The 23444-nt window shown below is 45.6% G+C and overlaps 1 protein-coding gene across 2 annotated transcripts; it reads left to right on the forward strand.

Moving 5' to 3' along the window:
• Window positions 1-630: 630 nt before the first annotated feature.
• On the forward strand, window positions 631-3597 carry ZBTB9 (zinc finger and BTB domain containing 9). 2 transcript variants are annotated; one of them, XM_010334036.3, is made up of 2 exons: window positions 631-907; window positions 1086-3597. In XM_010334036.3, the coding sequence occupies exon 2, from the start codon at window positions 1158-1160 to the stop codon at window positions 2580-2582; it is 1425 nt and encodes a 474-aa protein (XP_010332338.1). In that variant the 5' UTR covers window positions 631-907; window positions 1086-1157; the 3' UTR covers window positions 2583-3597. The 2 variants fall into 2 exon arrangements, with proteins under 2 accessions (XP_010332338.1, XP_010332339.1); XM_010334037.2 differs by having other exon boundaries at window positions 631-686.
• Window positions 3598-23444: the final 19847 nt, after the last annotated feature.

Here is a 23444-nt window from a genome sequence, read left to right on the forward strand (position 1 = left end):
CTTAGTCCGAGGCCAAGAACGGCGGCGTTATCTTATAAAAGAGTTCATGTATATATCCACATTTATCTCTTTCAAAAATTACCTAGAAATTAGGTTTCTTTAATAGCTGGTTAAAATGCTCCAGTGCGGAATAAAGAACCTGGTTCCTCAGCAAATCCGGGTTCCAGTCCCAGTCCACTACTATTAGGTGAGTGACGTTTTCAGTCGGTTTCTCTCGCCTGGAAACTGAGGACGGCAACCCCCAGCCTCTCAGGGCCGGTGGGAGGACCAAGGTGATGTGGGCAGTTGCCGGGCCCACACGGTTAAGTGCTCAACTAATCTCGCTCCTCTCAGGACCTACCGGGGGCGGGCGTTACACTTATCGCCGGGAAACGCAGCTTTCCGGAGGCGGCTGGCGGCCCGCCCCCTCCAACCGGGATGTCCTCCCCCGGGCCCCGGCTCTCGGTCCTCCGCCGCTGCGAGGACTTCCGCAGCTACACCGGACAGCCGTCGCGCCGGCGCTCTGGGCCAGCGGCCTCCTCCCAGCACCGCCCTCCTCGCCTGCGGAAGCCAATTGACACGGGGCTTCTAGGCTGCTATTCCCCGATTGGCTACGGCCCTAGCTCCGCCTGCCGCACTCGGCGTCGGCGTCCGGCAGGGAGGCCGTGGCTTCCGGCCTGGGATGGCGCTGTAGCCGCACGGTACCTGTGAGTGCAGCGCCGCGTGTGTAACGGCGGGGGCGTGTCGGCGGGAAGGGCACCAGGGCCGAGACTCGCGGTGTCCGGTGACCGCGGCTTCCCGGGAGCCAGCCTCTGTGAGCACTGTGAGGCGGAACGGAGCGGCAGGGCCGGAGCTGTTCTGGGTGGGCAGGCTCGTGGCTGAAGGACCTCCTTCTCATCTTTCCCAGGGGCTGGAAGTTAAAACCCCGGTTGGTGTTTTGTTGCTGTTGTGGTTGGTTTTGCTTTCTTGGTGTGCGGGACTGATTTGCAGAAACCGCCACTGACTGAGAAGTTTCCAATGATTGCTGGTGGGGGGAGGGGGTTGTTTGAGGAGATGCGGCTCCCCCTATCAAGGGCTTCTGTGACCTCTGACTCTTTCCTCTACAGCCTTCATCCCGCGTGGAGTCCACCCCCAGGCCCCCTCTCCTCTTCCCAATCCTTCTCGCCTTCCAGGAGGCCATGGAAACCCCGACGCCCTTGCCCCCCGTACCCACCTCCCCGATCTGCAACCCAGCCCCACGGACAATCCAGATCGAGTTCCCACAGCATAGCTCTTCGCTGCTCGAATCTCTGAACCGCCACAGGCTAGAGGGAAAGTTCTGTGATGTGTCCCTCCTGGTGCAGGGCCGGGAACTTAGAGCTCACAAAGCAGTGTTGGCTGCTGCTTCTCCTTACTTCCATGACAAGCTGCTTCTGGGGGATGCGCCTCGTCTCACTCTGCCGAGTGTCATTGAAGCCGATGCCTTCGAGGGGCTACTCCAGCTCATTTATTCAGGGCGTCTCCGCCTGCCACTGGATGCTCTCCCTGCTCATCTCCTTGTGGCCAGTGGCCTTCAAATGTGGCAAGTAGTAGATCAGTGCTCAGAGATTCTTAGAGAATTAGAAACTTCAGGTGGTGGAATTTCAGCCCGTGGAGCAACCTCCTACCACGCACTTCTTTCCACTACGTCCTCTACAGGAGGCTGGTGCATTCGCTCTTCCCCTTTCCAGACCCCAGTGCAGTCCTCTGCTTCCACTGAAAGCCCTGCTTCCACTGAGAGCCCTGTGGGAGGGGAGGGAAGTGAACTGGGAGAAGTGCTGCAAATTCAGGTGGAAGAAGAAGAGGAGGAGGAGGAAGAAGATGAGGAGGAGGACCAGGGGTCAGCCACGCTCACTCAGACTCCTCAGCCCCAGAGAGTATCAGGGGTTTTTCCCCGTCCTCATGGACCCCACCCACTGCCCATGACTGCGACTCCTCGCAAGCTTCCAGAGGGTGAGAGCGCATCACTTGAGCTTCCTGCCCCTCCTCCTGCACTACCCCCCAAAATCTGCTACATTAAGCAGGAACCCTTCGAGCCTAAGGAGGAGGTATCAGGAGGTGGAACTCAGCCTGGAGGAGCAAAGGAAGAGACCAAAGTGTTTTCTGGAGGGGACACTGAAGGGAATGGGGAGCTAGGGTTCTTGTTGCCTTCGGGGGCAGGGCCAACATCTGGGGGAGGGGGGCCATCCTGGAAACCAGTGGATCTTCATGGGAATGAAATCCTATCAGGGGGCGGAGGACCTGGGGGAGCAGGCCAGGCCGTGCATGGGCCTGTGAAGCTAGGGGGGACACCCCCTGCCGATGGAAAACGCTTTGGTTGCCTGTGTGGGAAGCGGTTTGCGGTGAAGCCAAAGCGTGACCGGCACATCATGCTGACCTTCAGCCTTCGGCCTTTTGGCTGTGGCATCTGCAACAAGCGCTTCAAGCTGAAGCACCATCTGACAGAGCACATGAAGACCCATGCTGGAGCCTTGCATGCGTGTCCCCACTGTGGCCGTCGGTTCCGAGTCCATGCCTGTTTTCTCCGCCACCGAGACCTGTGCAAGGGCCAGGGTTGGGCCACTGCCCACTGGACTTACAAGTGACTGCCGAGGCTATACACTAGCTTCTAGGACAAGATAACCACTGCTGCCGATGGATACGTATCCCTCACTACCATGGCACACCAGTCATGGATCTTGTAATCAAGCCAAGAGAACAGATATATTATGGCCCTTGTTGTTCTTAGATATGGGCCTTTCAGCCCGGCAGATGTGGAAACTCAAATTTCCCATCTCGCCCTGGGTTTTGGTTAGGGAACCCTGCAGGAAATTGGTTTATAGGCCATTCATACTTAAGTCGATCACTTGCCCTTAGTGGACCTTTTTGTAGTGGTGATGTCCATTAAGGAAACCAGATTTTCAATTATTTAGTGAAAGAAGAGTTAGGGCAAAAGACAATGGTAAGTGTTTTATTCAGTCTCCATGAGGAATTAAAGGAGTTGGTCTTCACCTAGAGATACATTTGATTCAGAGCTTGAGTAATTCAGAGGCTAAGCTCTAAGCTTTTTTCCCCTTATTGCTGGAATGATTTAAGCAGAGTTCCTTTTGTGTACTTTTAAAATTGTAACTTTCGAGGAGCCCCTCACATTGTACTGTGCTTTCTTAACAGTAGACACCTTCCCACCACTTTTTTAATGTAGTAGTTGAGCACTTCAACAAGTTGAGCATTCCATGTTTCATTCCTAGAACCTTCTTTAATAGAGGGTATTCCCTCAGCCTGTGCCTCTGGTCTACCTTTGACCACCACTGATAACTCGTATTTGTCACAGTGACTGAAATGTGACTAGTGAACTCAGGAGATGGCACGGTCCTAAAGTGCTCTCAGGGTGGCACCACTGCTTTCTGAACAAGTTACCTTGGTCAGAGGGACTCAGGTTTCAGACAGCACAAGCTGAAGGCTGGAGAGTAACTTGTATAGTAAGACCATACCCCTTCCTTTCCCATCTCACCCGCATATGATAGACAGCCCCTTCATTGAGAGTTGGAGGGGTTAGATATTGGAATGGGGGGTGGAACTTGCAGTTAAAGCTTTTGAATAAACTGCGCCCCGAAACCTAAACTGACCGTGGACTGGATTGAGTAATTTGTATGGGACAGAATGTGAGAATGGAGCTGCAGAGTCTTGCGTGTGTTCCTTACGTGGCTAGGTTATGTTGATGGAGGAAGAGTGGGATGGTTTCACACTGGTGCCAAGAACACTGTCCTGGAATTAGGCCCTGACCTGCTGCTGAATAACCTTGTGTAAGTTGCCTTACCTTTTAAAATCCGAACTAGTACTTTTTTTTGGTAGGATGGTGTGGACCACCTAACTGGTTCTGTTTGCCTTTTTAAAATAGGTTGGTTCACATTATCTTTTTATTATTACTTTGTTTGGTTTATTTTTTTGAGATGGAGTCTTGCTCTGTCACCCAGGCTGGAGTCCAGTGGTACGATCTTGGCTCACTGCAACCTCTGCCTCCCAGGTTCAAGCAGTTCTCCTGCCTCAGCCTCCCAAGTAGCTGGGATTACAGGCACTCACCATCCTGCCCAGCTAGTCTTTGTGTGTGTGTGTGTGTTGTTGTTTTTTTTTTTAATTGCGTTTTAGGTTTTGGGGTACATGTGAAGAACATGCAAGATTGTTGCATAGGTATACACATGGCAGTGTGGTTTGCTGCCTTCCGTTCCATCACCTGTATCTGTCATTTCTCCCCATGCTATCTCTTCACACCTCCCCACCCCCCCATCCCTCCCCCATTTCCCCCCAACGGACCCCAATGTGTAGTGCTCCCCTCCCTGTGTCCATGTGTTCTCATTGTTCAACACCCACCTATGAGTGAGAATATGTGGTGTTTGATTTTCTGCTCTTGTGTCAGTTTGCTGAGAATGATGGTTTCCAGGTTCATCCATGTCCCTACAAAGGACGTGAACTCATCGTTTTTGATGGCTGCGTAATATTCCATGGTGTATATGTATCACATTTTCCCTATCCAGTCTATCATCGTTGGGCATTTGGGTTGGTTCCAGGTCTTTAATAGAGACAGGGTTTTACCACATTGGCCAGGATGGTCTCAAACTCCTGACCTTAGGTGATCCACCCGCGTTGGCCCAAAGTGCTGTGACTACAGGCGTGAGCCACTGCACCTGGCTCATTACTATTTAGAGACAAGGTCTCACTGTGTTGCCCAGGCTGGTCTCAAACTCGTGAGCTCAAGTGATGCTTCTGCCTCAGCCACCCAAAGTGCTGGGATTACAGGTATGAGCCACTGTGCCTGGCTGGTTCACGTGATTTTTATAGTATCTCCCAACTTCCTGTATACTGTATGTTTGATTGGTTGGTCTACAAACATTAAGTGCAAAGCACTGTGCTAGACTCTGATTAATACACTGCCCTTAAAAGATTCACAGCTATTACCAAAGATAGACAAGCCGTTACAATGTGATACGATAATGATAGTGGGCAGTACAAACCACTTGAGTGGCACAAAGAAAGCTAATTAAAGACTTCCTTTTCTAGGTCAGGAGAGGTTTCACAAACAATTTCGATGTGCCACAGTGTGCTCATGGGTATGGGTGGCTGAATTGACGTGGAGATGGTAGTGAGTGGAAGTGAGAAGTAGAGGGCTAGGGGTGATAGCTTTCCCCAAAGTTTGTTTCTGAAAGTTATTAGGTCTGGCACTCAGAAGGGACTGAAAAATGTGATTTTGTGGCTGAGAAGGTAAATTCTAGCTGGGATTTGTCAGTGTCTCAAAAGAGCCATGCTATGATCCCATCCCCATGATAAAGACAATGAACAAAAAGAAAAAAAAAAAGACAGTGAACATACTGGGAAAGGGGATGAGGAGGGGTCAACCCATCTTTGATATGCTAGAATCCCATCCATACACACATTCTATGGGTGGCTATATCCATTGGCCAGGATCCTTTAGTTGCAAGCACTGGAAGCTGGCTCTGGCTAACCTTACCAGAATAGGAATTTATGGAAGGATGTGGGATGGCTCCTGGAATGGAAAGAAGGGCCAAAGGACCAGCCATCAGAAGGATAAGACCAGGGTCAGCATCGGGGGTCCATGGAGCAGGAACTCCAAGGCATACAGTTTGGAATGATGACCCATTCTTGTTTCTTGTGTCGCTCATTTCAAGATAAAATTTCCCAGGGAGAGAACTCTAAGCCTCATGACCACCCTCTGGCCAGAGCGCCTTGATCGTATATTCCATTAAGATGGGAACAAAGTTGGCATGGAATCCTCAAAGGCAATTGAAGTCCTAGGACAGAAGAACGGAGAACACGTTCTGGCGAGCCCACAGCGATAGTGAGGCACACCAGACAATCTCCATATGTTACACATTTTGGGATCCCAAAGCATCAGGTATACTTGCTACTTAGTGGGTGTTCAAGATATGCTGAAGCTGCCCAACTTCCACCTCCGCCTGCTGGACTTGAGGCAGAATTGTTTCCTTCCTTTGTAATCCCATGACACTTTGTCATTACTTGTATCAAACCAATTAAAATATCCTCTGGATAACACTGAAAGGTCAAAAAAGAAAAAAAGAATAGCTTGTTTAGAGTTTTTCTTTTTTGTTTTTAGGTATTATACAGAAAACGAGTACCAAAATTAAAGATTTTGGTTTAAACAAACACACTTAGCCAGGGCGTGGTGGCTCATGCCTATAACCCCAGCACTTTGGGAGGCCAAGGGAGGTGGATCATGAGGTCAGGAGTTTGAGACCAGCATGGCCAGCGTAGTGACACCGCATCTCTACTAAAGATACCAAAAACTAGCTGGGTGTGGTGGTGGGCACCTGTAATCCCAGCTACTCGGGAGGCTGAAACAAGAGAACCGTTTGGACCCAGGAGGCAGAGGTTGCAGTGAGCCGAGATCACACCACTGCGCTCCAGCCTGGGTTCCATCTCAAAAAACAAAAACAAAAACCCCAAACGAAACACACCTGTTACCACTTTGCTTCTGTCCTTCAGAAGATGCAGTGGTAGAGATGTTCCATCTATTGTCAAAGGATAGCCCCATTTCCAGAGCTTTTGCTCTTTTAATTATCACCTGTCTCCTTTATCTCTACCCTCTTTGTCTCTGTAATTCCTCATTACATTTAACCATGCTCATAGGGTAGTGAGAATTAATTAATACATGTAAAATACTTAGGATAGTGCCTTGCACACAGTAATCACTCAGTAAGTGTTCGCTGTTATGAGTGAAACCACTAGTCATGAGTTCCCCACACCTTTACTGGGATCGGTTCTCCCAGGGAGGGATCACATTCATAATAAAGGAAATTGCAATATATGGGGAAATAAGAGCTATCAGAGCACACAGCAGAAGTCCTATCCTTACCTAACAATAGGGAGATTTCTAGATTAAAATGGGAAAATGTCTAGTGAAGGGGCAAAATATTTTCAACAAAATTGGTAATGAGGCACAAGTACTTAGGATTACATGCTATCATTATCATTACCTATCTCGTAGATGCTACAGCTCTTCAGGGCTCCTTATGCCCTCTTCCAAATTTACACACCCCGGGGTGATTTTCTTTTCCTCATGCAGAACTCATGCTGAAATTCCTGGGTGACTTCTGAGTTGAACCATTTAAATAGTGATGACCTTTAATTTTTTATATATTTTTTAGTTTGTTTTTGAGACAGAGTCTTGCTCTGTTGCCCAGGCTGGAGTGCAGCAGCGCCATCTTGGCTCACTGCAACCTCTGCCTCCTGAGTACAAGCAATTCTCCTGTCTCAGCCTCCCAAGTAGCTGGGATTATAGGCGCCTGCCACCATACCCGGCTAATTTTTTGTATTTTTAGTAGGCATGGGGTTTCACCGTATTTGCCAGGCTGGTCTTGAACTCCTTACCTCAGGTGATCCGCCTGCCTTGACCTCCCAGAGTGCTGGGATTACAGGTGCAAATCACCATGCCCAGCCAACCTTTAATTTTATACCTCCAGTTTTACTGGCCCCCACACTAGCTTGGAGTTCTTCCTTCTTTCCTTTCTTTTTTCAGCAACTAGTACCTGCTGTATACCAGACACTAAAGAAAAGAGTAGAAGCCATCATAGGGGCTTGAACCCTCGATGATCTCTTTGAGAGACATTTAAACCAGTCATATGTCTCTTTAAGAGACAAGACATTTAAACCAGCTCAACATGTCTAAAGTACTCTAACCCACTCTAACCAGTTCTCCTCTGTTGTTTCCAGGTTTGGTAATGGTTCTACCATCATAAAACCTGAGAGTGTTCCTTGCCAGCAGTTCGCTCACTTCCCATACTTGTCCTGCCAAAGCGATCTCCTAAATATTTCACATTGATGCACTCCTTATCCTCTCTTCTGCCACTGCAACGTCCTAACTACTTCGTCTCCTGCCTTGCTTCCCTCCATATTTCACCCTATGCACTGTGACCAGAGTAATCTTTCTAAAGCAAAAAATTAATGTTTCACCACTCTCCAGCTTAAAGCTTTCATGGCACCCTCTTGCTCTTTCATGAGGCCCAAGTGATCTGGTCCCAGGTTCTGGTCCCAGGCCTCTGCTTTTCCTGCTTCTCTCACTCATCTCTCTACCTAGTATAGTTTCCCCTGTCTCTCAGTGGAATAATTCCTGCTCTTCAGATATTTGTTTAAACATCACTTCATGTGGAAATCTTCTTGACCGTGAGGCCATGGTAGGCCCTCTGCTATGTGCTCTAATGCTTTTAATTTCCCATATATTTCAATTTCCTGTATTCAATAAGTACTTGCAGGGGTGGGGCATGAGTTGAAAGTCTATCTACTGGGTACTCCACTCACTACCTGAGTGCAATATACCCATGTAACAAACCTGTACGTGCACCCCCTGTATCTAAAATAAATGTTGAGGCTGTTTTGCCTATGTGATAGCCCTGCTCTGTCTATGGAGCAGCCATTAAAATAAAAAAGAAAAGTTGATATCCAAAGTATTATAAATTGTTCTATTATAAAGACACATACGTATGTTCATTGCAGCACTGTTTACAATAGCAAAGACTTGGAACCAACCCCAAAGCCCATCACTGATGGACTGGATAAAGAAAATGTGGCACATAGACACCATGGAATACTATGCAGCCATAAAAAAGGATGAGTTCATGTCCTTTGTAGGGACTTGGATGAAGCTGGAAAACATCATTCTCAGCAAACTGACCCAAGAACAGAAAACCAAACACATGTTCTCATTCATAAGTGGGTGTTGAACAAAGAGAGCACATGGACACAGGGAGAGGAAGATGACACACCAGGGCCTCTTGGAGGGTTGGGGAGCTAGGGGAGGGATACGGGGATGGGAGGATTGAGGAGGGATAACATTAGGAGAAATACCTAATGTAGATGACAGGAGGATGAATACAGCAAACCACCATGGCATGTGTATACCTGTGTAACAATCCTGCATGATCTGCACATGTACCCCAGAACTTAAAGTATAATAAAAAAGAAAAAGAAAAAAAAAGTTGAGAAAAAACCATATTTGCCAGCTACCTACTCATTATGCGTGGGCACTGCTCTAGGCACAATGATCAGTCCCCATTCTTTTTATTTATTTATTATTATTATTATTTTGAGACAGAGTCATGCTCTGTTGCCCAGGCTGGAATGCAACGGTGCCATCTCAGCTCACTGCAACCTCCGCCTCCCAGATGATTCTCCTGCCTCAGCCTCCCAAGTAGCTGGGATTACAGGCATGTGCCACTACACCCAGCTAATTTTTGTATTTTTCGTAGAGACGGGGTTTCACCATGTTGGCCAGGCTGGTCTCGAACTCCTGACCCAAAGTGATCCACCCACCTTGGCCTCCCAAAGTGCTGGGATTACAGGCATGAGCCACTGTGCTCAGCTGTATTTATTATTTTTTAATTGAGACAGGGTCCTGCCATGCTCCCTAGGCTTGTCTCGAACTCCTGGGCTCCTCAGGCGATCTGCCTGTCTTGGCCTCCCAAAGTGCTGGGATTATTGACTATACCCGGGCAGTGCCTGTTCTCATAAGCTTACATTCCGGTGCCATAAAGGAAATAAACTAGATAAGGAGGAGAGTAACAGAAAAGGAGGGCATACTGTATACATTAATATAATATTCCAAGGGGAAATAAAAACCCAGACATGCAAAGAAAAGGGAAAAGAAGTTTTACTAAAGTGTTTTACAGATGCACAGGCCGAAAGAGAAAGCTATTGGTGTGCTTAACAAGGAGACCAGCGGACCTAGAGCTACAGGGAAAGAGGGAAAAGATGTGGTTGAAGAAGTAGGATACAGCTGGATCGTATAGAGCCTTTCACATCATGATGAAAAATTTGGATTTGGAAGTGCAATGGGAAGGCAATAAAAAGTTTTAAATAGGGGAGTAGTGATCTTTTAACATTTTAGAGAGATTCCTTCTGGCTAGAGTGAATATTGGATCATTAGGGGGCAAGAGTGGAAGCGGGGAGACCAATCAGACCATTTCAGTAGTGCAGACAAGAGTTGGGTCAAGGCAGCAGACAGGCAGAGAACTAGATGAATTAAAGCTACTGTATTGCCGGGCGCGGTGGCTCAAGCCTGTAATCCCAGCACTTTGGGAGGCCGAGGCGGGTGGATCACGAGGTCGAGAAATCGAGACCATCCTGGTCAACATGGTGAAACCCCGTCTCTACTAAAAATACAAAAAAAATTAGCTGGGCATGGTGGCACGTGCCTGTAATCCCAGCTACTCAGGAGGCTGAGGCGGGAGAATTGCCTGAACCCAGGAGGCGGAGGTTGCGGTGAGCCGAGATAGCGCCATTGCACTCCAGCCTGGGTAACAAGAGCGAAAACTCCGCCTCAAAAAAAAAAAAAAAAAAAAAAAAGCTACTGTATTTGGGGACAGAACTGACAGGATACTCTGATGGATTAATATAGAGATTTTGGGTAATTTAAAATAAAACCAAGGAAGATCTGTAGCGTTTTGGGTTTTTTTTTTTTTTTTTAAGACGGGGTTTCACCATGTTGGCCAGGCTGGTCTTGAACTCCTGACCTCAGGTCATCTGCCCACCTCGGCCTCCCAAAGTACTGAGATTACAGGCGAGAGCCTGGCCTGGGGTTTTTTAAATTATTTTTTATTTTATTTTTTTGAGATGAAGTCTCTTTCTGTCATCCAGGCTGGAGTGCAGTGATGCGATCTCAGCTCACTGCAACCTCTACCTCCTGGGTTCAAGCGATTCTACTGCCTCATCCTCCTGAGTAGCTGGGATTACAGGTGCATGCCACCACACCTGGCTAATTTTTGTATTTTTAGTAGAGATAAGGGTTCACCATGTTGGTCAGACTGGTCTCGAACTCCTGACCTCGTGATCCACCCACCTCAGCCTCCCAAAGTGCTGGGATTACAGGTGTAAGCCACTGCGCCCGGCTGATCTGTAGCATTTTGGCTTGAGCAATTGAATTAGAGGTCATTTAACAAGTGGAAGACGGGAACAAAAGAACTTGATAGTAGATCAAGAGTTTTATATAGGCCAGGTGCAGTGGCTCACGCCTATAATCCCAGCACTTTGGGAGACCAAGGTGGGTAGACAAGTTGAGGTCAGGAGTTTGAGACCAGCCTGGCCAACGTGGTGAAACCTGGTCTCTACTAAAAATATGGCCAGGCACAGGGGCTCACGCCTGTAATCCCAGATCTATTAATGCTGATCTATAATGAGATTTTTACATATTTCGTCTTTGAAAATGTCTTTACAAAGGTAGGTATTGCCAAATACTGATATCAATCCAAGACCATCTGGTTTTGATTGGGCATATTCTTTACTTGGAAGGCATTTATGTAATTTTATTATATGCCAACATGGTTTGGCTGTGTCCCCATTCAAATCTCAACTTGAATTGTATCTCCCAGAATTCTCCTGTGTTATGGGAGGGATCTAGGGGGAGGTAATTGAAATCCTGGGGGTCAGTCTTTCCCATGCTATTCTCATGACAGTGAATCAGTCTCACGAGATCTGATGGGTTTCAGGGGTTTCCACTTCTGCTTCTTCCTCATTTTCTCTTGCCACCGCCATGTGAGAAGTGCCTTTCACCTCCTGCCATGATTCTGAAGCCTCCCCAGCCATGTGGAACTGTTCAATTAAACCTTTTTTTTCTTCTTGGTCTTGGGTATGTCTTTATCAGCAGCATGAAAACAGACTAATATAGTACATTGGTAACAGTAGAGTGGGGTGCTGCTAAAAAGATACCCAAAAATGTGGAAGCAGCTTTGGAACTGGGTAACAGGCGGAGGTTGGAACAGTTTGGAGGGCTCAGAAGAAGACAGGAAAATATGGGGAAGTTTGAAACTTCCTAGAGACTTGATGAATGGCTTTGTCCAAAATACTGATAGCAATATGGACAGCAGGATCCAGGCTGAGGGTCTCAGATGGAGATGAGGAACTTGTTGGGAACTGGAGCAAAGGTGATTCCTGTTATGTTTTGGCAAAGAGACTGGTGGCATTTTGCCCCTGCCCTAGAGATGTGTGGAGCTTTAATAACTTGAGAGAGATGATTTAGGGTATCTAGTGGAAGAAATTTCTAAGCAGCAAAGCATTCAAAAGGTGACTTGGGTACTAATAAGGGCATTCAGTTCTATAAGGGAAGCAGAGCATAAAAGTGAGGAAAATCTGCAGCCTGACAATGTGATGAAAACAAAAACCCATTTTCTGGGGAGAAATTCAAGCCGGCTGCAGAAATTTGCAAAAGTAGCAAGGAGCTTAATGTCAATCCCCAAGACCATGGGGAAACTGTCTCTAGGCCATGTCAGACGCCTTCACAGCTTCTCCTCCCAACACAAGCCTGGAGGCCCAGGAGGAAAAAGTGGTTTTGTGGGCTGGGCCCAGCGTCCCCCGTGCCTAGGGACTTGGTGCCCTGTGTCCCAGCAGCTCCAGCCATGGCTGAAAGGGGACAATGTACAGCTCGGGCTGTGGCTTCTTTGCTTCTTCCTCATTTTCTCTTGCCACTGCCATGTAGTAAGTGCCTTTCACTTCCTACCGTGATTCTAAGGCCTCCACAGCCATATGGAGCTGTAGGTCCAATTAAACCTTTTTTTCTTCTCAGTCTCAGATGTCTTTATCAGCAGCATGAAAACAGACTAATACATATGCTTTTCTTTTCTTTTCTTTTCAGAGTGTCGCTCTTGTTACCCAGGCTGGAGTGCAATGGCGCGATCTCGGCTCACCGCAACCTCCGCCTCCTGGGTTCAAGCAATTCCCCTGCCTCAGCCTCCTGAGTAGCTGGGACTACAGGCACGCGCCACCATGCCCAGCTAATTTTTTTTTTTTTTTTTTTTTTTTTGTATTTTTAGTAGAGACGGGGTTTCACCACATTGAACAGGATGGTCTCGAACTCTCAACCTCGTGATCCACCCGCCTCGGCCTCCCAAAGTGCTGGGATTACAGGCTTGAGCCACCATGTCCGGCCAATATGCTTTTCTTGATCCTTGCCTTTTAGTATGTCATTACATTGTAGTTTAATCACCTCCAATTGAGGGTTAGGTAGAAGCTCCTCAATTGCACAGTTAAATTAAATATAGATTTTTTCTTTTGAAACAGGGTCTCACTTTGTTATCGAGGCTGGAGTGCAGTAGTGTGATCTCGGCTGATTGCAGCCTCGACCACCCAGGTTCAAGTGATCCTCCTGCCTCAGCCTCCCAAGTAGCTGGGACTGCAGGCATGTGCCACCACCCCTGGCTAATTTTTGTATTTTTTGTAGAGACAGGATTTCACCATATTGGCCAGGCTGGTCTCAAGCTCCTGGACTCAAGTGATCTGCCTGCCTGGGCCTCCCAAAGTGCTAGGATTATAGGCATGAGTCCCCAAGTCCTGCTGGAAATATGGAAGTTTCCTTTGCATTTGCACTGAGGACCAAAAAACCTGTTAGAACTGTAGTTTGACAGCTGGGCGCGGTGGCTCAAGCCTGTAATCCCAGCACTTTGGGAGGCCGAGGCGGGTGGATCACAAGGTCAAGAGATCGAGACCATCCTGGTCAACATGGTGAAACCCCATCTCTACTAAAAATACTAAAAATTAGCTGGGCATGGCAGCGCGTGCCTGTAATCCCAGCTACTCAGGAGGCTGAGGCAGGAGAATTGCCTGAACCCAGGAGGCAGAGGTTGCGGTGAGCCGAGATCGCACCATTGCACTCCAGCCTGGGTAACAAGAGCGAAACTCCATCTCAAAAAAAAAAAAAAAAAAAAAAAAAAAAAAAAAAAAAAAAAAAGAACTGTAGTTTGAGCTCAGAATATGTATCTGCTACAAATTTTGTATGGGAATGGAGATTTTGGTTCTTGTTTTAGCTTTGGATGACACAGGAAATATATGAAGCAGCTTGACCTTGCCTGTGAGTCAAACAACTTTACCAAATTTACTGTAATATAAGTTTCACCGTAAGCACCTTTTTGCCTTATAATTTTAGATTAAATTCACAAGGCCAGGGGCAGTGGCTTACACTTGTAATCCTAGGACTTTGGGAGGCCGAGGTGAGCAGATTGTCTGAGCTCAGGAGTTTGAAACCAGCCTGGACAACACAGTGAAACCCCTTCTCTACTAAAGTGCAAAAATTTAGCTGGGTGTGGTTGTGCGCGCCTCTAGTCTCAGCTACTTGGGAGGCTGAGGCATGAGAATTGCTTGAATCCGGGAGGTGGAGGTTGCAGTGAGCCGAGATTGCGCCACTGCACTCCAGCCTAGGCAAAAGACTGAGACATCTAAAAAAGAAAAAAAAAAAAAAAAAGATCTATGCAGCAACGTGGATGGATTTGGAGGCTGTTATCCTAAGCAAAGTAACACAGGAACAGAAAACCAAATACCACTTGTTCTCACTTATAAGTGGGAACTAAACAATGAGAACACATACACCAAGAGAACAATAGACACTGAGGCCTACTTGAATGTGGAGGGTGGGAAGAAGGAGAGGATCATAAAAAATACCTATCAGAGCCGGGCGCGGTGGCTCAAGCCTGTAATCCCAGCACTTTGGGAGGCCGAGGCGGGTGGATCACGAGGTCGAGAGATCGAGACCATCCTGGTCAACATGGTGAAACCCCGTCTCTACTAAAAATACAAAAAACTAGCTGGGCATGGTGGCGCGTGCCTGTAATCCCAGCTACTCAGGAGGCTGAGGCAGGAGAATTGCCTGAACCCAGGAGGCGGAGGTTGCGGTGAGCCGAGATCGCGCCATTGCACTCCAGCCTGGGTAACAAGAGCGAAACTCCGTCTCAAAAAAAAAAAAAAAAAAAAAAAAAAGACCTATCAGGTACTATGCTTATGTCCTGGGTGAGTAAATAATGTGTACACCAAACCCCTGGTGACACACAGTTTATCTATATAACAAACCTGCACATGTACCCCTAAACCTAAAATAAAGGTTTTTGAAAAAGATTTATTTTGGACGGGCGCTGTGGCTCACACCTGTAATCCCAGCACTTTGGGAGGCCAAGGTGGGTGGATCATGAGGTCAAGACATCAAGATCATCCTGGCCATATATGGTGAAACCCCATCTCTACTAAGAATACAAAAATTAGCTGGGCATGGTGGTGTATGCCTGTAGTCCTGTCTACTCGGGAGGCTGAGGCAGGAGAATCGCTGGAACCTGGGAGGGAGAGTTTGCAGGAGGCTGAGGCAGGAGAATCGCTGGAACCCAGGAGGCGGAGTTTACAGTGAGCCAAGATCATGCCACTGCACTCCAGCCTGGTGACAGAGCGAGACTGTCTCAAAAAAAAAAAAAAAAAAAAAAAAAAAAAAAGATCTATATTAAGGAATTGGCTCACACAATTGCGGGGACTGGCAAGTCTGACATGTGTAGGGCAGGTCAGCAGGAAGGAAACTCAGGATTTCAATGTTACAGTCTTGAGGCAAAATATTTTCTTTTCCAGGAAATCTGTCTTTGCTCTTAAGGCTTTTGACTAATTGGATGAGTCCTACCATATCATCAAGGGGAATCTCCTTTACTTAAAGTCAATTGATTATAAGTGTTAATTGTATCTACAAGATATCCTTAGAGCAATATCTAGACTAGTGTTTGAACAAAGAACTGGGCACCATAGCCTTTCCAAGTTGACACAGAGAGTTTAACCATTACATGTGTTTGAAGGCATGTTCAGAAAATTTTCTATCTCAGTCCTGGGCTCAAGAAAATCTCAATATCTCTTCACCGCCACTAAGTCAATGAACTGCTGTATGGTAGGACAAGTCAGGATAGTCAACTTCTATTTCTAACAAAAACCGTTTTAGTTCAATCTGCTACAACAAATTCTCGCACACTGGTGGCTTAAACAAGAAACACCCATTTTTCACAGTTCTGAGGCTGGAAAGCCCAAGATGCAGATGGCTATCTTCTCATATTTTCACATGGCAGAGAGCAGAGAGAAGCAGCTCTCTCCTGTCCTTTCTTTAATGATACTAATCTCATTCACAAGGCTTCACCCTCTTGACCTAATTACCCCCCAAAGATTGTACCACCAAATATCATCATATTGGGATTAGGGATTAGTATGTGAAGTTTGGGGGTACACGAACATTCAGTTCAAAGCACTGACAATGTTAAGACCACAAAATGCAAATGAATTCACTGTTGACATACTGGTTAAATAACACATGATAAATTCAAATATTCTTCACAAGATACCTACTGATGGTTAACGCAGTGAATAATAACAGGCTTTAAACACCTTCCATTTTCATATGCTTTGTGAATATGCTTCACTACACCTTTTTCTTTACCACCATCAGTTGTAGCACATCTTAGTAGGTTCCACTTCAGGTTGTACAGAATTAGTGTTTTCTCAACTTTGAAAATGTTATCCTATGTAATTGTTCCAAACATACTACTGACAGTGGCTCATTCTTCCGTCACTCCAAACTTCACATTGACGCCTTGAATAAATAACAGCTGAGTCCACTAATCAAGAGCCAAAGGAAAATCACATTTAATCACTGGCCTTGTTTTTTAGTTGATTATTGAAGTTTACCCCAGTGTCCTCAACTCTTCAAGCAGCTGTTCTTGATGAATGACTAAGAGTCTTAAACAAATTTATTTTCTCTCAACACATTTCAGCATCACATGATTTAATTAACTCACTATTGGTAAATGGCTTTCCTTGCTTGGCTACAAATGAGCTACGTGGAAACTTACTCTGATTGCAGTTTTATTTCAATTTTGTGTGTACGAAGAAATTCTGCTGTGATTAGATTTTTTTTTAAACTTCCTAATTTTTCTGACTGTTGCTTTCTTATGAATTGGGAACATTGTGATGACTACTAAAACCTGTGATGTCTATATATATATATATTATGCTAGCACAACTATAGTATCTTTTTTCTTTTTTTTGAGACAGAGTTTCACTCTTGTTCCTCAGTCTGGAGTGATCTCGGCTCACTGCAACCTCTGCCTCCTGAGTTCAAGCAATTCTCTTGCTTCAGCCTCCCCAGTAGCTGAGATTACAGGTTCATGCCACCATGCCTGGCTAATTTTGTATTTTGTAGTAGAACTGGGGTTCCTCCATGTTGGTCAGGCTGGTCTCAAACTCTTTTTTTTTTTTTTTTCCGAGACGGAATTTCGCTCTTGTTACCCAGGCTAGAGTGCAATGGCGCGATCTCAGCTCACTGCAACCTCTGTCTCCTGGGTTCAGGCAATTCTTCTGCCTCAGCCTCCCGAGTAGCTGGGATTATAGGTGTGAGCCACCGCACCTGGCCAGTCTCGGACTCTTGACCTCAAATGATCTACCTGCCTCAGCCTCCCAAAGTGCTGGGATTACAGGCATGAACCATTATGCCTTGCCTTTTTTTTTTTGGAGACAGAGTCTTGCTCTGTCCAGGCTGGAGTGCAGTGGTATGATCTTGGCTTACTGCAACCTCTGCCTCCTGGGTTCAAGCAATTCTCCTGCCTCAGCCTCTCGAGTATCTGGGATTATAGGCACCCCCATCACACCTGGCTAATTTTTGTATTTTTAGTAGAGACAGAGTTTCACCATATGGGCCAGGCTGGTCTTGAACTCCTGACTTCAGGTGATTCATCCACCTCAGCCTTCCAAAGTGCTGGGATTACAGGGGTGAGCTACTGCACCAGCCAAGTATCATTTCTTGATAAACAAAATACAGGTTGGGCACAGTGGCTCACGCCTGTAATCCCAGAATTTTGGGACACTGAGGTAGGAATACGGCTTGAGCCCAGTAGTTCAAGACGGGGCTGGGCAACATGGCAGAAACCCATCTCTGTAAAAAATATAAAAATTAGCCATGCATAGTGGTGCACACCTGTAGTTCCAGCTACTTGGAAGACTAGGGTGAAAGGGTCGCCTGAGCCCGGGAGGTGGAGGCTGCAGTGAGTTGTGATCAGGCCACTGCACTACAGCCTGAGGAACAGAGAAATAACCTGTCTTAAAAAACAGAAACAGCCGGGCGCGGTGGCTCAAGCCTGTAATCCCAGCACTTTGGGAGGCCGAGGCGGGTGGATCATGAGGTCAAGAGATCGAGACCATCCTGGTCAACACGGTGAAACCCCGTCTCTACTAAAAATACTAAAAATTAGCTGGGCATGGCAGCGCGTGCCTGTAATCCCAGCTACTCAGGAGGCTGAGGCAGGAGAATTGCTTGAACCCAGGAGGCGGAGGTTGCGGTGAGCCAAGATCGCGCCATTGCACTCCAGCCTGGGTAGCAAGAGTGAAACTCCGCCACAAAAAAAAAAAAAAAAAAAAAAGGAACAAACCAGAAACACCACTAAAGAACTTACTCATGTAACCAAATACCACTTGTTCCCCAAAAACCTATGGAAATAGGTAAATAAATAAATAAATTTCTGTAGAAACTGAAGAGAAAAAGATCTAATTATCAATTTACAGAAAATAATGCAGAGGGCAGGGAGACACATTAAATTACACCAAAGTGGTACAATCAACAAAATTAAGACTGTAAGAAACTATAAAGGACACACAACCTGTTTCTTCACATACACACCCCCAAAAAAAAATTGCAAGGAAAAAAAGAGATGGTTTGGAAACTACAGTTTAAAAGAGGCCTGGGCAGTGGCTCACTCCTGTAATCCCAATACTTTAGGAGGGTGAAGCAAGAGGATGGCTTGAGCCCAGGAGTTTGAGGCTCAGTGAGTTATGATAGCACCACTGCACTCTGCCTGGGTAACAGAGCAAGACGCTGTCTCTAAAGAAAAATAAAAGACACATTAACCAATCATAATGTGTGGACCTCACTTGGAATACAGTGTTAAAATTTTTTTTTAACATGACATTTATGAGACAGCTGTAGACTCAACCACTGACTGAACATTTGATATTAGGGAGTTATTCTTAAAATGTTTAGTTGCGATGATATTGTAGTACTAGAGTTTAAAAAGAGGACTATACCTGGGCATGGTGATGCAAACCCGTAAATCCCAGCTACCTGGGGGGCTGAAGTGGGATGATCCCTGCAGTCTAGGATTTCAAAGCCAGACTGGGCAACATAGTGAGATTCCATCACTAAAAAAAGGGGTGGGGGTGGGCTTGTCTTTTGATGGCACTGGTTATTTATAGATAATAAAAAATCATAGTTATGGGTTGAATAAAATGTTAAATGCACACATATACATGCTCTAGATAAGTGTGTAAATTAAAATTTGTATATATAGTCAATGTAAAGAAAGACTCAGATAAATTTGGAAATAGCTATTTATATACTTTAAGAATGTCTCATCAAAAATTGTACATTATGAGCACATAGTTCTGGTCCAAGTTAATAAATAAAACTATTCTTATTCACTTAGCTCTTTTTTTTTTTTTTTTTTTTTTTTTGAGACGGAGTTTCGCTCTTGTTACCCAGGCTGGAGTGCAATGGCACGATCTCAGCTCACCGCAACCTCTGCCTCCTGGGTTCAGGCAATTCTCCTGCCTCAGCCTCCTGAGTAGCTGGGATTACAGGCACGTGCCACCATGCCCAGCTAATTTTTAGTATTTTTAGTAGAGACGGGGTTTCACCGTGTTGACCAGGATGGTCTCGATCTCCTGACCTCATGATCCACCCGCCTCAGCCTCCCAAAGTGCTGGGATTACAGGCTTGAGCCACCGCGCCCGGCTCACTTAGCTCTTTAAAATAATCAGAGGCTCCACATATTGATGTAGATTTCCAATATATATTGTTGAGTGAAAAAAGTAAAATGCAGAACAGGGTATATAGCATGCTATGTTTTATATGAGAAAGGGTGGAGGTGGGGAAGAAATGAGAAAGGTCTAATACTATATTTGTAAAAAGAAGCACTGCTAGAATAAACAAGAAACAATAAAAATGGGAGAGGAGTTGAGGAGGTAAAGACAAACAACTCTATTTGCTTTGAGACTGCTGCTTGTAGTAACGCCATTATCTAATCCCAAAATAAAAGAGGCCAAGAGTTCAAGACCACCCTGGACAACATCCTGAGACTGCAGTCTCTACCAAACAAATTCAACACACACACACACACACACACACACACACACACACACACACGCACACACACACACACACACACACACTCCTAGCTGGTCATGATGATGCACCACTGTGGCCCCCAGCTACTCAGGAGGTGAGAGGATCCCTTGAGTCCAGGCTTTGAGTCCAGGAGGTCAAGGCTGCAGTGAGCTATGATTGCACCACTGAACTCCAGCCTGGGTCATGGGGCAAGACCTTGTGCTGGGGGAGGGAGAGAGAGGCAGAGGGGGAGAGGGGAAAAGTGGAGAGGGGATAAAGGGGAGGGAGGAAAAGAAGAGGGAGGGAGGGAGGGAGGGAGATTTTACATCATTAATAGGATGCATTTTAAGAATAAAAAAGCTGTGACTAAAATTTTAAACTTTAAACCTTTATATATTGTTTCCTAAATTTTAAACTCTCAGAAGTAATGTTTATAGTATTATCAGTACTGGAATTTTGAAAATATGTTAAAATATATTATTTTCTCAGACATAAATAGTTATATTAATAATGTAAGAAACCGGTTTTGCCAACGAGAAGGAAGACACAACGTACCAGAATCTCTGGGACACATTTAAAGCAGTGTCTAAAGGGAAATTTATAGCAATAAATGCCCACATGAGAAGCAAGGAAAGATCTACAATCGACACCTTAGCATCAAAATTGAAAGAGCTAGAGGAGCAAGATCAAAAAAACTCAAAACCTAGCAGAAGGCAAGAAATAACTAAGATCAGAGCAGAACTGAGGGAGATAGAGACACAAAAAAACCCTTCCAAAACATCAATAAATTCAGGAGCTGGTTTTTCAAAAAGATCAAGAAAAGAGACCACTAGCCAGATTAATATATAAAAAAAAAAGAGGGCCGGGCGCGGTGGCTCAAGCTTGTAATCCCAGCACTTTGGGAGGCCGAGGCGGGTGGATCACGAGGTCAAGAGATCGAGACCATCCTGGTCAACATGGTGAAACCCCGTCTCTACTAAAGGTGCAAAAAAATTAGCTGGGCATGGTGGCCCATGCCTGTAATCCCAGCTACTCAGGAGGCTGAGGCAGAAGAATTGCCTGAACCCAGGAGGCGGAGGTTGCGGTGAGCCGAGATCGCGCCATTGCACTCCAGCCTGGGTAACAAGAGTGAAACTCCGTCTCAAAAAAAAAAAAAAAAAAAAGAATAATCAAATAGATGCAATAAAAACGATAAAGGGGGCCAGGCGCTGTGGCTCACACCTATAATCCCAGCACTTTGGGAGGCCGAGGCAGGTGGATCACGAGGTCAAGAGATCGAGACCATCCTGATCAACAAGGTGAAACCCTATCTCTACTAAAAATGCAAAAAATTAGCTTGGCATGGTGGTGTGCGCCTGTAGTCCCAGGTACTCGGGAGGCTGAGGCAGGAGAATTGCTTGAACCCAGGAGGCGGAGGTTGCGGTGAGCCGAGATCGTGCCATTGCACTCCAGTCTGGGTAACAACAGCGAAACTCCCATCTCAAAAAACAAACAAACAAAAACGATAAAGGGGATATCACCACAGATTCCACAGAAATACAAACCATCATCAGAGATTTTTACAAACAACTCTACGCACATAAACTAGTAAACCTGGAAGAAATTGATAAATTTCTGGACACTTGCGTCCTCCCAAGCCTAAACCAGGAAGAAGTCCAAACCCTGAATAGACCAATAACAAGGGCAGAAGTTGAGGCAGCAGTTAATAGCCTACCACCCAAAAAAAGCCCAGGTCCAGATGGATTCACAGCCAAATTCTGCCAGATATACAAAGAGGAGCTGATACCATTCCTTCTGAAACTATTCCAAACAATCCAAAAAGAGGGAATCCTTCCCATATCATTTTATGAGAACAACATCATCCTGATACCAAAATCCGGCAGAGACTCAGCAAGAAAAGAAAACCTCAGGCCAATATCCATGATGAACATAGATGCAAAAATCTTCAATAAAATTCTGGCAAGCCGATAGCAACAGCACATCAAAAAGCTTATCCACCATGATCAAGTAGGCCTCATCCTGGGGATGCACGGCCGGTTCAACATACACGAGTCTATAAACGTAACTCACCACATAAGCAGAACCAAAGACAAAAACCACGTGATTATCTCAACTGATGCAGAGAAGGCCTTTGACAAAATTCAGCAGCCCTTTATGCTAAAAACCCTCAATAAACTAGGTATTGATGGAACGAATCTCAAAATAATAAAAGGTATTTGTGACAAACCAACAGCCAATACCATACTGAATGGGCAAAAACTGGAAGCATTCCCTTTGAAATCTGGCACTCGACAAGGATGCCCTCTCTCACCACTCCTATTCAATATAGTATTGCAAGTTCTAGACAGAGCAATCAGGCAAGGAAAAGAAATAAAGAATATTCAAATAGGAAAGGAGGAAGTCAAATTTTCTCTATTTGCAGATGACATGATTGTATATCTAGAAGACCCCATCGTCTCTGCCCAAAATCTCCTGAAACTGATAAGCAACTTCAGCAAAGTCTCAGGATACAAAATCAATGTGTAAAAATCACAAGCATTCCTATACACCAATAACAGATTTAAAGAGAGCCAAATCAAGAACAAACTGAGGAACCAAAAGAGAGCCCGTAGAGTGAAGTCAATTCTAAGCAAAAAGAACAAAGAGGGAGGCATCACACTACCAGACTTCAAACTATACTACAAGGCTACAGTAATTAAAACAGCATGGTACTGGTACCAAAACAGAGATATAGACCAATGGAACAGACCAGAGATCTCGGAGGCAACACCACACATCTACAACCATCTGATCTTTGACAAACCTGACAAAAACAAGCAATGGGGAAAGGATTCCCTGTTTAATAAATGGTGTTGGGAAAACTGGCTAGCCACGTGCAGAAAGCAGAAACTGGACCCCTTCCTGACACCTTACACTAAAATTAACTCCAGATGGATTAAAGACTTAAACATAAGACCCAACACCATAAAAACCCTAGAAGAAAATCTAGGCAAAACCATTCAGGACATAGGCGTAGGCAAGGACTTCATGACCAAAACACCAAAAGCATTGGCAACAAAAGCCGAAATAGACAAGTGGGACCTAATCAAACTCCACAGCTTCTGCACAGCAAAAGAAACAGTCATTAGAGTGAATTGGCAACCAACAGAATGGAAAAAATTTGTTGCAATCTACCCATCTGACAAAGGTCTGATATCCAGAATCTACAAAAAACTAAAACAGATTTACAAGAAAAAAACAAACAAGCCCATTCAAAAGTGGGTGAAGGATATGAGCAGACACTTTACAAAAGAAGACATACAGGAGGCCAACAAGCATATGAAAAAATGCTCATCATCACTGGTCATTAGAGAAATGCAAATCAAAACTACATTGAGATACCACCTCATGCCAGTTAGAATGGCAATCATTAAAAAATCTGGAGACGGGTCGGGCGCGGTGGCTCACACCTGTAATCCCAGCACTTTGGGAGGCCGGCGGGTGGGGGGGTGGATCACGAGGTCAAGAGATC

The sequence above is a fragment of the Saimiri boliviensis genome, chromosome 4 (assembly GCF_048565385.1).
Source record: "Saimiri boliviensis isolate mSaiBol1 chromosome 4, mSaiBol1.pri, whole genome shotgun sequence".
NCBI lineage: Eukaryota > Metazoa > Chordata > Mammalia > Primates > Cebidae > Saimiri > Saimiri boliviensis.

What these genes read in the sequence shown, in the direction of transcription:
- ZBTB9 (XM_010334036.3), top strand. Translation starts at nt 1,158, where the DNA reads ATGGAAACCCCGACGCCCTTGCCCCCCGTACCCACCTCCCCGATCTGC.